Source organism: Mugil cephalus, chromosome 18 (assembly GCF_022458985.1).
Source record: "Mugil cephalus isolate CIBA_MC_2020 chromosome 18, CIBA_Mcephalus_1.1, whole genome shotgun sequence".
NCBI classification, from domain to species: Eukaryota; Metazoa; Chordata; class Actinopteri; order Mugiliformes; family Mugilidae; genus Mugil; species Mugil cephalus.
This window is the reverse complement of record NC_061787.1, coordinates 791,090-805,000: the sequence shown is the minus strand read 5'-3', so window position 1 is coordinate 805,000 and position 13,911 is coordinate 791,090. Positions and strand designations below refer to the sequence as shown.

The 13,911-nt window shown below is 42.5% G+C and overlaps 2 protein-coding genes across 3 annotated transcripts in view; both read right to left on the bottom strand.

Annotated features, from left to right (window-relative positions):
- The window catches only part of rmc1 (regulator of MON1-CCZ1), a 12,923-nt gene extending 9,080 nt beyond the window's left edge, over positions 1–3,843 (bottom strand). Inside the window, exons 1-8 of the mRNA XM_047568692.1 lie at positions 3,682–3,843; positions 2,650–2,726; positions 2,486–2,570; positions 2,357–2,413; positions 2,195–2,281; positions 1,158–1,298; positions 977–1,080; positions 799–888 (exon numbers count right to left, since the gene is read on the bottom strand). Coding sequence (XP_047424648.1) covers positions 799–888; positions 977–1,080; positions 1,158–1,298; positions 2,195–2,281; positions 2,357–2,413; positions 2,486–2,570; positions 2,650–2,726; positions 3,682–3,783 — 743 coding nt within the window. The 5' untranslated portion in view covers positions 3,784–3,843. The remainder of the gene's footprint in view (positions 1–798; positions 889–976; positions 1,081–1,157; positions 1,299–2,194; positions 2,282–2,356; positions 2,414–2,485; positions 2,571–2,649; positions 2,727–3,681) is intronic.
- A 712-nt stretch (positions 3,844–4,555) lies between these two features.
- riok3 (RIO kinase 3 (yeast)) lies at positions 4,556–13,788 on the bottom strand. Of its 2 annotated transcripts, XM_047568598.1 has the most exons (13): positions 13,487–13,788; positions 11,816–11,931; positions 10,775–10,920; positions 10,011–10,118; positions 9,797–9,906; positions 9,400–9,543; positions 8,518–8,645; positions 7,467–7,649; positions 6,741–6,900; positions 6,053–6,133; positions 5,745–5,834; positions 5,488–5,601; positions 4,556–5,396 (listed from the first exon to the last, which is right to left on the bottom strand). In XM_047568598.1, the coding sequence occupies exons 1-13, from the start codon at positions 13,520–13,522 to the stop codon at positions 5,283–5,285; spliced, it is 1,530 nt and encodes a 509-aa protein (XP_047424554.1). In that variant the 5' UTR covers positions 13,523–13,788; the 3' UTR covers positions 4,556–5,282. The 2 variants fall into 2 exon arrangements, with proteins under 2 accessions (XP_047424554.1, XP_047424555.1); XM_047568599.1 differs by lacking the exons at positions 11,816–11,931; positions 13,487–13,788 and adding an exon at positions 11,007–11,777 and having other exon boundaries at positions 10,775–10,975.
- Between the last annotated feature and the right edge of the window lie 123 nt (positions 13,789–13,911).

Sequence of the window (13,911 nt, the reverse complement as noted above, 5' to 3'; positions counted from 1 at the left end):
AGGAGGGAAGGAGGGAGGGAAGGGGGGAAGGAGGAAGGAGGAGGGAAGGGGAGGGGAAGGAGAGGAGGGAAGAGGAGGAGGAGAGAGAAGGAGGGAAGGAGGGAAGGAAGGAAGGAGAGAAGGAGGGAAGGAGGGAAGGAGGGAAGGAGTCCATGAGTTTAATCTTTAAACAGTGACACAGAATTCATCATGAAATCTGGTTTTATCCTCCTACAGAAAGGAAAGTGATCGAGCTGTAACTGTTAAACTCTCGTCACTTTGAGGAAGATGGATCCAGATGAACTGGTCACATGACCTCCTGCATCATCATCATCGAGTGTTTTTAGAGATAAACTTTTATACCCACACGTTTAATAAACCTCCTCATGAGTAGAAATGTTGTAGCGTCAGATACAGATATGTCTGAGAGAAAACGTCTCATTCTTCTTTTGGTTTTAAATGTTGTTAATTCCTTTGGAAATTACCACTAAATTATATTTATTCAGGAGCGTTACACTAAATAAGTGGAGCTCTCAGATCTAGTGTCACAGAATAAATATGTGTAACTATTTGCTAAAGCAGAACTAGCTTTAGTTGTGTTTTATTCATGTGTTTGTGTCGGTTTAACCAAACCTGTGACAGGATGAGAGCTTTATCCAGAAAACTCTGGTTTAATTCACAAACTAACGAACACGTTTCTGCAGAAGAAACCAGCCTGGAGAAAGGAAACCCTCCGACGTTCGGCCGTATAAAAACATCCTGAATGCGTGAAATAAAAGCTTCAGCCCGGGCCGCTGGGCGAGCCTCAGGTGAGTTTACCTGGTCAGGTGGTACAGCACCACCTCGGCGCTGGGACTGTTGGCCGTCCTGGAGTGATGCTTCAGGTACATCACGTACAGCTGATTGTAGCTGCGGAGACAGACAGAGGGAGAGGAGGCTGAGTCCACGGCCGAGCAGACCGAGTCTGAACTAACCAATCAGGGCCCGGCGTTCGTACATGGTTGCCATGGCGATGTCCCGCTCGGACAGGCTGAGTTTGGCCGGTTTGGGGACGACGGGCAGCTCGATCTCGAACTTGTTCATCTTGGACATGGCGCCGTTCTGAAGGAGGAGACGAGCGAATGAGGACGAGGGACAAACTGGAGGGAGGACGTCGCCGGGAGGACGCGTCTCGTTACCCTGAAGCTGAACGGCTGGAGGACGTTTCCCTGCACGGTGGTGGACAGCAGGATGACGGACGTCTCCGGGCAGTACTGGTACCAGTTCACGTTGATGCTCTGACTCTTCAGCAGCTTCAGACTTCGCTTGTCTGGAAACACCTGGACACACGTTCAACGCAGGCACAAGGTTACGCACAGAAAGAAAAACTACGGAGCCCTGAGAGGTCACGCACGTTTTAGATTTATATATTTATCAGCAGAAGATTCTATATTTATATTATATTTTATATATATTTATAATATGAGCTGTCACGCTGACTGATGGACGCACGTAATAATGTAGTAATAACAATAATAATGACGTAATGTGATGTGTTTACTAGATAACGTTTTATGGAGAAAACATAAAGATAATGAGATAAATAACTCATGATCTCGAGAAAACTGAGGAAATAATACGTACGAATCCGTGACTCTGAGAATCACACAAACGTTTAGCAAATATTCATATTTCAAACTCAAATCCCATAATAATCTGTGACCTAAATTATTGCCTTCTTACCATTGAGGGACAAAAGAAAACAACTTATAAAAATAGCAGGTTAATATGTATTTGTACTTGTTTTAAATCTTTGAATTTGCTTCAGTTCTAATCATAAATGCAAAACGATTAATCTTTTATTCTTTTTATGTCGGTTTGTGACGACACATTCAACTCATTAATCAAATGTTTGATAAATTAATCAAACATTTGGAATTTATGATTATGACTGAAGTGAATTAAAAGATAAATGAGAAAATAAGAAATATATATTAAGGTGTGTTACTTTTGAAGGACGACACTTAATGGTAAGAACACAATAATTTAGGTGACACAGTGTAAAAACTGAGCAATATTATTATCAAAATGTGCTAAAAAAATAAAATAAAAAACACACCTTAGTCAAATATGACGGCAAAAAGCAGAACTAGCACTAAGATAAATAAAGAATGTTCCTAATGAAGTAAATGAAGTGACGTCTGGAAATAAAATGTGACAGAGATGCTGGGATCACCTGGTAGAACTCGATCCCCTGGTCCGTCACGAAGATGATCTCGTTCCAGTTGGTCCAACAGAACCCTAAAACGCTGGCATTCTTCGTCTGCAGGACACAAACCAGACACGTTTAGTCAGAGCCGCCCTCGGCCACCGGGGGGCGCTCTCTGACCGAGCCTACCTTGCATTCCTGCGTGAACTCTGTGTGAGGATAGTCCGGTATGAAGTTGATGAAATCCTGCAGACACAGAAACTCAGTGAGGGTGAAGCTTCCTGATAATCCAGCAAACAGGCCGGGCCCTGAACTCACCACGGACTTGGAGGTTCTCTGCACGGCCAGGATCTTGTTCCCGATGGAGAACTTGATGCATTTCACTTCTCCTTTATCGTCCATCCTGAGGATGGAAACGTGTTCACGAACATGTTAAAAGGAAACCTGAGCCAGAGACACGATGGAAAATGAAACACACGTACCTGAAGGCAACGCTGCTCTTGTCGTCTGGGCCTTTGACCACCACACCTGTCGCTCCACCTGAACGCACCGCAAACACCTGAAAGGACAGAGTTTAGAGCCAGGACGTACAGTCCTGCTTTGCACCTCAAACTCTTCTAGATAAAACGTCTTCTTCATTGGTTTAATTGTTTTTTCTTTGCCTGTTGTTGTGTGAAAATCCTTTGAGGGTTTTGTGTCATTTTTATGCAGAAATGTAAAAAACTCAGAAGGGTGTAAACATGTTTAAACTCTTTTACAGAAAATTTAAAATCTGTTTTGAACACATATAAATCCATTTTCATCAGTGTCTAAATTTTCACATATACATTAATACACTTAATACTAGAATTATCAAACCAAAATAATCAAATAATTAAATCATGGCAAATTGACTTTTACTTTTACTAGTTTTCCGACTCTTGTAATGATCAGTTGGTTACTTGTGAAAAAGGAATTTGATAAAACAACAGTAAAAACAAATTCAATCAATCATCAGTTTAGTTTTAGTTTAGTCTTGTTTCTGTTTCTTATCTGATGATGTACTTTATTAATTTTATTTAAACCAGCTGTGAATCTACCAGAGTTCCCACAAATGTTTGCTTTAAATACTAATTAATTACGTGTCCACCCACGCGACCTCTTTAGGGAGCGGTTGGCATGGCAACTGCAACTGCATGGTCACCATGACGTCACATCCTGTTGCTATCGTCAAATAACGAACTAAAACGAAACTTATACAAATAAATGACACTTGAACGTTCATCCGTATCATATTGAAAACCTAAAATGGCTGAAACCATCCGTGAAAAAAATATTTGACGTGTATTTTTGTGTTTTAGTTTGGCCCAAGTCACGCCCACTAACATGGGGGGGCTCCAGCCACCAGGGGGAGCGCTACTAGCTTCGTCGTCCATCTTTATTTACAGTCTGTGCAAGTGGAAAGCTAATGTTTTTAGCTTGCTAGCTGACGTAACTCACGTGACGCTAACTAACTTGCTAGCCAGCTAGCTCACCTGCTTGTTAGCCTCGTCGAAGAAGACGTTGTTGACGCTGGACGCGTGTTCAAACTGCACCGGGTTCTCGCTCAGCTCCAGATAGAAGTGCTCCTCCGCCATCTTGACACTCCTATGGGTCCACTCCGGCCAGCGTGCTGACGTCACAGAGCGCGTCCTGACGCCGCCAAGACGCTCTCTGTCAAACCTGACCATCACATGACTTCCGATCCCTCTGAGACTTTCAGAATAAGAGCGGACACCGATCAGGCATAACTTGGCCATTGTTTTACATTTCGAAACATTCCGAGAGGGAGGATATATTTGAGCTGGCAAAACACACACACACGGGAAGTAAATGTTAAATGGAGAAGGGGATAGGATTAAATAAGCGTAAGGCCCCTAATACTCGTTCTTCAGATATTTTCCCGCGGACGATACTAAAAACTGTATGTTTTTATGCATGAAAAACAACATGGAATGATTTTCTCCAAAAGCAGCAGAACTGAGCTTTAAACAAACCTTGTGTAGTTCGGTCCCAAAGTTTCTGCAGTCAGTGGTCATAATGTTGTGGCTGATTGGTGAATAGACAGAACGATCGTGAGTTTTGATAATAACGGTATAAACTTATAACAGAAGACATTTAACTCTTACAATTTATTCACTAAACGTTCATATTTTAGTGCTTTCACTTGAAATAATAAATATTTCATGAATAAAAGTGTCTTTATTGATAATATTTACTATGGTTATTTATTTTACTGTTTCATCGTTTTTTTATTATTTTTTATTGTGACGAGTCATTTTTTTCCAACATGGAGGTGACGTCATGTTTCCCTGCTGACAGTCATGTGATCTCAATGTTCTCACAAAATAAAAGTCGAAACAAAAGGTGTTTAAATCATCATGTTTTTGTCATTTAATCTGAACGTTCGCCGTAAAACCAACACGCTCCAGCCTGGCATTAGTTTTTAACAGATACAGAAAAAGTCAGAGACCAAACTCCCCCAGAAACCACTTCCTGATTGTAGGACACGTTTTCTTTCCTGCTGCAAACACAAGTTCCTTTGTTTTCTTTCAAATTCTGCGATAATTTCAATTTGCACAAACTGAACCACAGGACAACAGAGAAACAGAAAAAGGTTTCAGCTTGAATCCGTCCAAACATGTTCAGGGTTATTTTATTCTGTTAAAATCATCTGTATCTGTGTCTCCTGTTTGCTGGCAGGATTCTATTCAAACATTATCAGGCTCAGAAAATCCACCAAACTTCTGCTTCTCATGAACGAACGTTTTTTTTACCCAGAAGTCGGTGAATTTAGAGGAAATAATGGAGTTTGAGCTCTGCTGTTTTTGCATTTTTACTATGATTACAAAGACACACTGTCATCATTATGATTAGCAGGAGGATAAGACGTGAAGTCTGGGCTTCAGGAAACCACGTTGGTGCATCTCGGTCCTTCTGACTTCCAGCATCCAACGCTTTAAATCCTCCCAGCAGCCGGGAGGAGGCGTCCGTCCGTCCGTCCGGCCGGTTGTAAAGGAAGTTGGAGGCAGCTGAGACGCCTCCTGTTTGTCTCCTCCTCACGGCGGGTTGTGAAGAGCGAGCGGCCGGCCGGGCGTTAGTCGTCTGCGTCAGGTTTTAAAGGAGGTTCTGCGTCCTCCGAGGCCACGGGGAACGACTTCTTCCCGCGCCGCTGCACGTGGTCCTCGTTCCTCTTCTCCAACGCCACGATCTGTGAGAGACACACGGACGCAAACGTGAGATTTTTCATCATTTCTTTTTATTTCTCCGAGATGCAGCCGACAGACGTCAGATAGAATTACCTCCGCTATGAACTCGGCCTCGTTCTCTTCACCCACGGGGATGTTCAGTCCGCTCACGGCGTTGAACAGGTCGTACATGGTCATGGCCTCGGCCACGCCCCTTTTCTGGAAGAACTGAAAGCACACAAACACGACTCTGTTTGAACATTTTACAGATGCGTTAATCACCATCAACCGCTTCAGTCATTTTAATTGAATTATTTATGGTAAATGACGATGAACTGAACGTCGCCGGGGGGTTTGGGATGTGTGGTTACCGTGGAAACGTTCCTGCAGTCCCTGAAGAGGAACTCCAGGCCGTGAGGATGAGTCGGCTCGACAGACTGACTGACATCGATCAGCCAAACCTGCAGGAGGGAAAAAGAAATGAGTGAAGGCACGAGGAGAGGGAGGAACTATGGGGGAGGAACTATGGGGGGAGGAACTATGGGGAGGAACTATGGGGGAGGAACTATGGGGGGAGGAACTATGGGGGGAGGAACTATGGGGGGAGGAACTATGGGGGGAGGAACTATGGGGGGAGGAACTATGGGGGGAGGCTGGTGTCTGAGGAGGAAAGTCGTACCTTCCCTTCGTGCCACAGAATGTTGTATTCGCTGAGGTCGGCGTGAACCAGATTACACTCCTGATAAAGCTGCTGCATCAGCTGCAAACATCGAGAGAAAAGTCATTGACCAGATTTCACAGCTTCCCCTGGAAACTTTACCCATAGTTACTGTAAAGTCTCAGACTCCTGTGCTACGTTCAACACACATTCAACAATTGCGCCTGAAATTTTGCTGCAGACGCGTCTTAAGCCTGATTTGCACAGGACTAGTTTTATTTGGGGAGCTCTGGTAATAATCACGGAGGTCGTCTGTGATCACAAAGTGTGATACTTCTTCTTCTTCTGTGATGTTTTTGTTCCAGTTTAACTCTGATTAAGACGTTTACACGCTGGAGAAAATCGATTTACAGTCACATGATCTGAGTCTTAGTCAGAAAAGGAAAACTCTGATATTAGTCAGAGAAACGCGTCCAGTTAAAGTCAGACTGAGGCAATAATTTTTAAAAATTTTTTTTTGGAGAAGCTGAATTCTGAAATTAGTTCATGAATAACTTTCCACTGACCTTAAATCATTTCCTTATTACAGTCAGACCTTTAATTGTAAATGATGAGTAACCAGAAATATGTCTGAACTACATATTTTCTGTGGCTCAGTCTGGACGGTAACTAAACGTACAGAGAGTGAACGTCCTGTGCGGAAACGTACATGTAGGACCTGGTAGTAGGCGTTCTTCATGTCCTCCGAGCCCAACATGACGTCTTTGAGTTTGGGAGCAGGAACTTGATCTTTGCCGATAAACGACATGACCAGGATGTGTTTCTTCAACAGCACCACCTCCGGACAGGGAATCTCCGCCTTCTTCATCCTGGACACACACCAACAACCATGTTTCCATCAGCTCAGAGGACGTTACAGAGACTCACAATAAGGCAGACACTAAAATATAATTAACTTCTCCTGTACGTTAGTGATCTATACTTTAATTAATAATTAGGACTCGACATAATGTGGTGGTGACTCAGTTCTTTCAGTCTTTGAGGATGAACTTGTTAAAAAGACCTTTTTTCTTTCTTTATTTTAGATTCATATATTTAACAGTGACACGTCCTTAGTCAGCAGAGACATTACTACTTTACTACAGACTGTTTATTATTTTTCCATCTTGATTGATTCAAAACAATCAATATTAAAAAATATTTTTTTAATATCCCAGGCACCTTTCCTTAATTTCTTCATTTTTTATTATATTTAGTCAGTACGTTTATGACATAGTTGTGTCATTTTGTACTGTTCTGTTTTGTTTTTTGTTTTCATGCTGCTGAATCTATTATTACTTTATTTATTTTGTCATCACTCTTATGTCTCCTGAACGTCTCAGTGTTGAATAGTTTGGCCCTTGTGTATCCGCTACGTGAAATTAAAGGCAGGAACCTGGTCAGGTTGTGCATCTCCTTCTCGGCCCACAGCCTGATGATCTTGCGTGGGTTGAGTTTGCTGAAGCGGTCGATGAAGCGATAGTCGTCCTTGATGTATCGGTCTCTGTTCTTGAACTCATTGAGCGTCGTCTTGAACACCTTCAGCACCACCTCCCCTGGGACCAGCTGCTCCTCCAGGCTGAAGCACAAGAAACACAAAACATGATCTCGTACCTGAGGTTCTAAAAGGATAAAACTAGTGATGTCAAAGGATTCGTCTCCATTAATCACAATTAAATATCCTTTTTAATCTAAATTCAGGAAGACGAGAATATATCTGCACTGAATGTGTTGATTCAACACCTTCAGCAACTTTTAGTGTCTTTCTTTGTCCACCATGTGTCCACATGAATGTGTCCCTGTTGCTACGGAGACAGACTAACTTGTGGACATTGTCCAACCAGAGGAGAGCTGACGCTTCTTATTGAGAACAGTGTCTCCCAGTGAACAGTGGCTGCAGGAGTGGACACATATTAGCAGCAGCATTGGCAGCTTGTCTTTGTCCTTGGTTTGTCTTGGTTTGTCTCCAGCTGTTAGCCGCGTTAGCCCAAGTGCTAGCAGAATCCCCGGCTAACGTATGCTTGGCTTGGTTCATGTGCTGTTTGAAGCTGGAAAGAAAACTCCTTCCTGCAGAGTGTGATGATACTTTATGTGTCTCCACTGGTCCCTCTTGGTGTCTTTGTCCTCAAATGTCCCATGGAGAGGACCAACGTGCTGTTTAGCGTCTTCCATCTTTATGGGTTGGTTCTGCTGCCTGTCACTACCGGATCAGCTGGTGCTAACGCTAACGCTACTTGGACAAACTGAGACACGTTCACAGTCGTTCTGCTGCAGATGCTTCATTGAGTTAAAATTTATTACCAGATTAATCCTTGTTCATTTTCACAGCCCGACTTAAAACATGTTTCAAATATTAAGAGAGTTTCTCTCTTTAACAACCAGATCCTGATCAGAAACACACTCTTAGAGGAAGTAACTGTCCCGTCCCTGACTTCCTGGTCACTCACCTGCCTCCGTCTGCGTGGAAGACGACCGACTCTTTCCCGGTGCTGATGCAGCCGTTGATGTTTTCGAGCAAACCGGCGTTCACCATTTTGTACATGAGCAGACGAGTGCGATGGTCCACTGCTTGTTCCTGAGGAGAGAGAGGAGGAGGCTCGATCATTCATCATGAACAGAGACGTCTGATGGACTGAGAAGCAGAGCCTTCTCTTCTGGCCTAAAGTCGGACCCACGATGGAGGAAGGACGAGAGGCATCATCGATCTGGTTGCAGATCTTCTCAGAAAGACATTTTCATGGTGAACTTTGAAGGTAAAGCTGGATATTGTGAGGAAAGGCTGGTTCTAGTCATCCTGACTCAGCCAGGGAAACTTTGAAAGGCTAAATATTTTATAATTATAATAATAATGCACTGGTTTTATGTTGTGCTTTTCCATCGTTCGATGCTCAAAGCGCAGTCTCACACAGTCTCACCCTGGTGGAGGTGAACTACCTCAGCAGTCACAGCTGCCCTGGTACAGGCTGATGGAAACATGGCTGCCAATGCGTCTACGGCGTCCGACCACCAACAACACTCACTCCCAATAATCATACACCAGGCAGGACACACCTGAGGGTGAGTGGGTTAAGTGTCTTGCCCAAGGACACAATGGACAGACTAGGGACAGGGCGGAATCGAACCGCCAACCTTTTGGTTATTGGACGCTCGACCTCCTGAGCTACTGTCGCCTGGTTTATTAAGTTCTGGTGAGTAAAATTAATAATATTTATATTACTGATATATAGATATTTTTGCCATTATTTGTCCTGTTTTCTTGCGTATCCGTGCGACGTAGACGACGTATTAAGACGTGTCCCTGACTCTGGAGGATGAGTTGCTGTACGTACGGCGGTGGAGTGCTCCTTCTTCTCGTGGAGTCTGGCGCTGCGTCTCTGTTCGCTGTAGCAGTGCTGCTTCAGGGAGTTGAACACCTGGTTGGATAACTTCAGGTCCATCCCCAGCCCGTCGCCCACATGCACCTCTGGAGCAAACTACAGGAAACAACAAGGAGGATCTTAGGAACTGATATCAGATTTACTGAAGGCTTCTATAATAATAATAACCTTTATTTAAAGCCTCTTCAGAGCGACATGCTAGTGAAATTTAAATTTTTATGTATATTTAGTTAAGTTGTAAAATAACATCCACAGACGGATGTTGAGCGATTTCTAGGCTCCTAATTAAACACACACATAGAAATGAAGCTGACATGAGGACGAGGTTTAAATGAACATAAAGTCCTACATTGTCCATACGAGCTGTGTTCTTGCGGCCGCATGTGACTTCGTCGTGTTTGGTGGTGATGTTCTTGCCCTTCCCAGAGAATCCTCTCCTCGGAGTCGTCTGGGGCTTTTCTGGAGGAGGAAAAGAGGAAAATGTTTAAAAACTAAGGCTGGGCAGCGACTAATCAAACCAGCAGTGGATAAAATACACTTAGACAGATGATCGGTAGTTTTACCGGCTCTGTAGGGGTCGTGTCTGGTGTCCTGCCAGTCCACCTCGTCCTCGGAGCTGTCGCTGTCCTCGTAAGGATGCACCATGCGGTAGTTCTCAAAGGAGATGGACACTGGACGGGAAACAAAACACTTATTAAAACTCGACTTGCAAACACTTAATGGCGGCTCTACTAGTTCCATTACCAAAAGGCATCGAAGGAAGAGCCAAAAAACACCTTTTACAGCGATAAAATGAGCCACGGTGACGTGTCTGAAGCTGGAAACATAAAATATATGTGGACTGAAAAAATAAAGGAAATATATGAAAAGGAACAAATCTCCCAGAAATCTGTGGATGGACCGAAACTCATGTTTAAATCAAGACCTGTTATTTATCAAGACTTTTAGTTCTGCACTGTAACTTTTAATTTTGATTGTATTAACTTATGGTTTTATTATGAATTTTAATACATTCTTTAGATGAATTTTGTTTCACTGTTTGTCGTGATGTTTTAATGTCTTTGTATCACATCATAAACTCCTTGTCCAGCCTCCTTTCTGTCATTTAGTCTCCGTCTCCTTTGTTCTGTCCCTATAAGCACTATTCTACTAAAACACCAGGTGTGTTAAATATGATTCTGTTTGTATGATTCTGATTTGAAATCTGCAGAAAGTTAAATCAGAGATGAGCCTGAGAGCCGAACCATCATCTGTTATGTCGTCGTGTAAACAGAATCAGTCCCACGTGTCTCTGCGTCTCTGTGTCTCTGCGTCTCAGCGTCTCTACCTTTGCTGTCCCCGTTGAACTTCTTCTCCTCCCGGCGGAGCTGGTTGTCGAACTCGCGGTCGAACTGCATCTGCAGCATCTGAGCGAGCATCAGGTCGCTGGTCGTATCCGCGGCTTCGTCCGAGAGAAGAAGACCAGCGTCGGCACTGAGACACCAACAGGAACACGGAGGCAGGTGTTAATCATTCCTTCATTTAAATCCTCACTGAGAAACACTGAGAAACACTGAATCCACAGTGGACATGAAACATGTGTTTAATCTGTGAATGTTAATGAGGAACAGGCCAAACAGAACAAATAAAGTGGGAACAATCTTCTGTAGAATTATTGTCTAATTTGGGACGAGGCACCACTTCAGGTTCTGCTTTTCTAGTCCACACGCCCATTTTATTTTATTTTTTTTTTATCTTTCTTTTATTTTATCTTTCTTTTTACTAGTGGTTTTTAAGAGTATTTGTTTCATGTGCAACTATTGTGGACAAGTAATTTCCCTTGTGGATCATTAAAGTCTCTGAAAAGACTAAAATTAAACCATTCTGTCCTTTAAATGGTTCAAGAACAGCTTTAAATTTACGTTTTAAGCTTTTTAAGGAAAAATTACTGGAATTTAAAGATCATATTAAAAAGCTTTTAAACTCTTACAGTTTCAGTCGTTTTGTGCCTATTTAGGACACTTCCAAAATAAACTGAATGATGTTGATGAACATGTTGGATCATTCATGGTCTTTGTCTCTTTTTAAAGACAAGACTCTGAAGTTTCTATATAAAAGTCAGAATCTCTCCAAGTGGTTTAGTTCTAGAGGAATCAAAGCTGGAACACAGATAGACGTTGTTGGGTTTGTCTGAATCTTTTGTGTTGGTTTAATCCTATAATGACTTTAATCAGTGAAACCAGAAGAAAATGACATGTTGCATCATGCAGCATTTAGTCCAGAGCTGTGATTGGTTCATGAAGCTGCTCCTTCCCCATAAACCAGTTAAATGAGCAGAAACGCGATGCAGCCGGAGCTGTAGCGTCGAGGTATCTGCTGATGAACGTACTCGGACAGCGAGGGGAAGGCGTTGTTCTCCTCATCCAGCTGTCGCGCCAGCTGTTCGCTCATCACGTCGGCCAGAGAACAGGCCGGAGCTGCCGGCGCCGCCGAACCCCACGGGCTCTGGAGGAAGAGGAACAAAAACACATCCACACATGAGCTCGGCGCTAACTGGTGTTCTCCGTTTGTACTCGAAACTAGAACATCTCCTGGAGTCAGATTTCTACGGGAACGTCGGGGAATCCTCACTACGCCCCAGTTCAGTTACCAAGATGGCCGCCCCGCGTGTTTATTAGCTCTTCTGATTAGTTTGTGTTGCACTAAATGGGTCATACAGACGATTAGCTTTTATCAAAACATTAAACAAAAGTAAGAACGCATTAGTAAGTGATTATCTGCTCAAACTGAGACGATTATTAGGCTTCTGGTAAAAACGTTGAATGCAACAGGAGCTGATCAACATCCAAACTGTAGGAAATGCTAAAACATCCGGCTGTAAATGATGATAAATAAAGTACGAGCTTGTTTGGGAGCCGTGTCAAAAGAGTCGAGTCTGAGAAAAGAGCTGAACTTCCCATCACCTCCACCAGAGAGAGACATGTAGTAAAATAAGAAGTGAGACATGTTCAGACATGTCTGAGCTGAGTTACTCCCCTGGGATCAGGCCTTTCACTTCATTAAACATTCATTTCTTTTTTTAACTTAATCTATGTGAATAAACATAAACTATCATTCCTAAGTCAATAAATGAATGAATGAATGAGAAATTTACTCCCAACATTAAATCCTGCTTCAATATCACTGACACACGTTGGATTTTAATCTCTAAAAACAAGCTTAAAGCCAGAAGTGAAATAAAAAAACAACATTACAACATCAGAGCTGCCACAGAAACGTACACACACAAAGAAACCGCCATGAAATCCTCATACATCAGTGTTTCTTCCTGTGGTTTATACGTCTCTGGGGATATTAGTCCAGAGGGAGAATCTGACACGACATTAAAATACTCACGTAATCAAATCGGTTTTATTTTTAATCTCTGACATTTAAATGACCCGTCCACCTACTGCTGATTTTATGAAACATAACTCAGCTATTTAGTTTATTTTTCTATATTTTTTAAATTAATACTTCATATAATCAGACTGTTTTTTCAGGAGTTGAATCCTTTAAACTATTTAAACAGTTTTGAGCAGGTTTGAAGTTGTTTAAGGGATTAAAAAAAATGCTCCATTTACTTCCATTCAAAACACAGAACTAAATATTGATGTATGACGAGTTTATGACTGTTTTTGTGGACGTGTATGTCACAGACAAATGTGTCCATAGGATTTAAAATGCACCTAAAGTAGAAATGACACGTGTGAGTATAAAATACTCGATTTAAGAATCAGAATCAGAGAAAAAAGACTCAAAATAACCTCAAAATATAGAGGAAGGTAATAAAAAAATCCCCCAGAAGAGTTAAGGTGTTATCATAAATAACACATGAGCTCATGTCCAACCAGTCCTTGTCTCACAGTGGACATCTGCTGACCCACTTATGTCTCAGCCTTTTAAGGCTGTGGAAAAAACACCTGATATTAGCATTAGCATTAGCTTCCAGCTAAAGGAGCTCGTAGGATTTAAAAATAAACACAAGAACAAAGAGTAAAGACACGACACAGATTCTTACCTTCGGCGTCTCGGCTGCGACTCCCGTTTGATCCATGATTATGGTCCTCGATTAATCGATTGTTTTTTTCAGAGACAGTGGACGGAGGCTAGCCGCTGAGCTAACGCTAATGCTAACACAAATGACACGGATAACAAACGGTGACACGTTAAGGCAACGGTGGTTTCTGCTTCAGAGAATATAACTAGATAATCTACACGACGGTAACGGAGGCGTTTTAATAAGTTAGAGGTAGAAACGAGGTAGAGACGCGTCGACCGAGGAGTTACTCAGCACAACTGGTGTGATGTCAGCTAACGAGCCGATTACTGGCACTGAGTCAGAAGAGCCGATTCTTGGTCATGAATCAAAAGAGCCGATTCTTGGTCATGAATCAAAAGAGCCGATTCTTGGTCATGAATCAAAAGAGCCGATTCCCATGGAGT

Coding starts and splice junctions, on each gene's coding strand:
- riok3 (XM_047568598.1), bottom strand. CDS start 13,522: ATGGATCAAACGGGAGTCGCAGCCGAGACGCCGAAG. Junction 11,932..13,486: donor TCGCAGCCGAGACGCCGAAG/GTAAGAATCTGT, acceptor CTCTTCCTCCAG/AGCCCGTGGGGTTCGGCGGC. Junction 9,544..9,796: donor ACACAGCTCGTATGGACAAT/GTAGGACTTTAT, acceptor TGTTTCCTGTAG/TTTGCTCCAGAGGTGCATGT.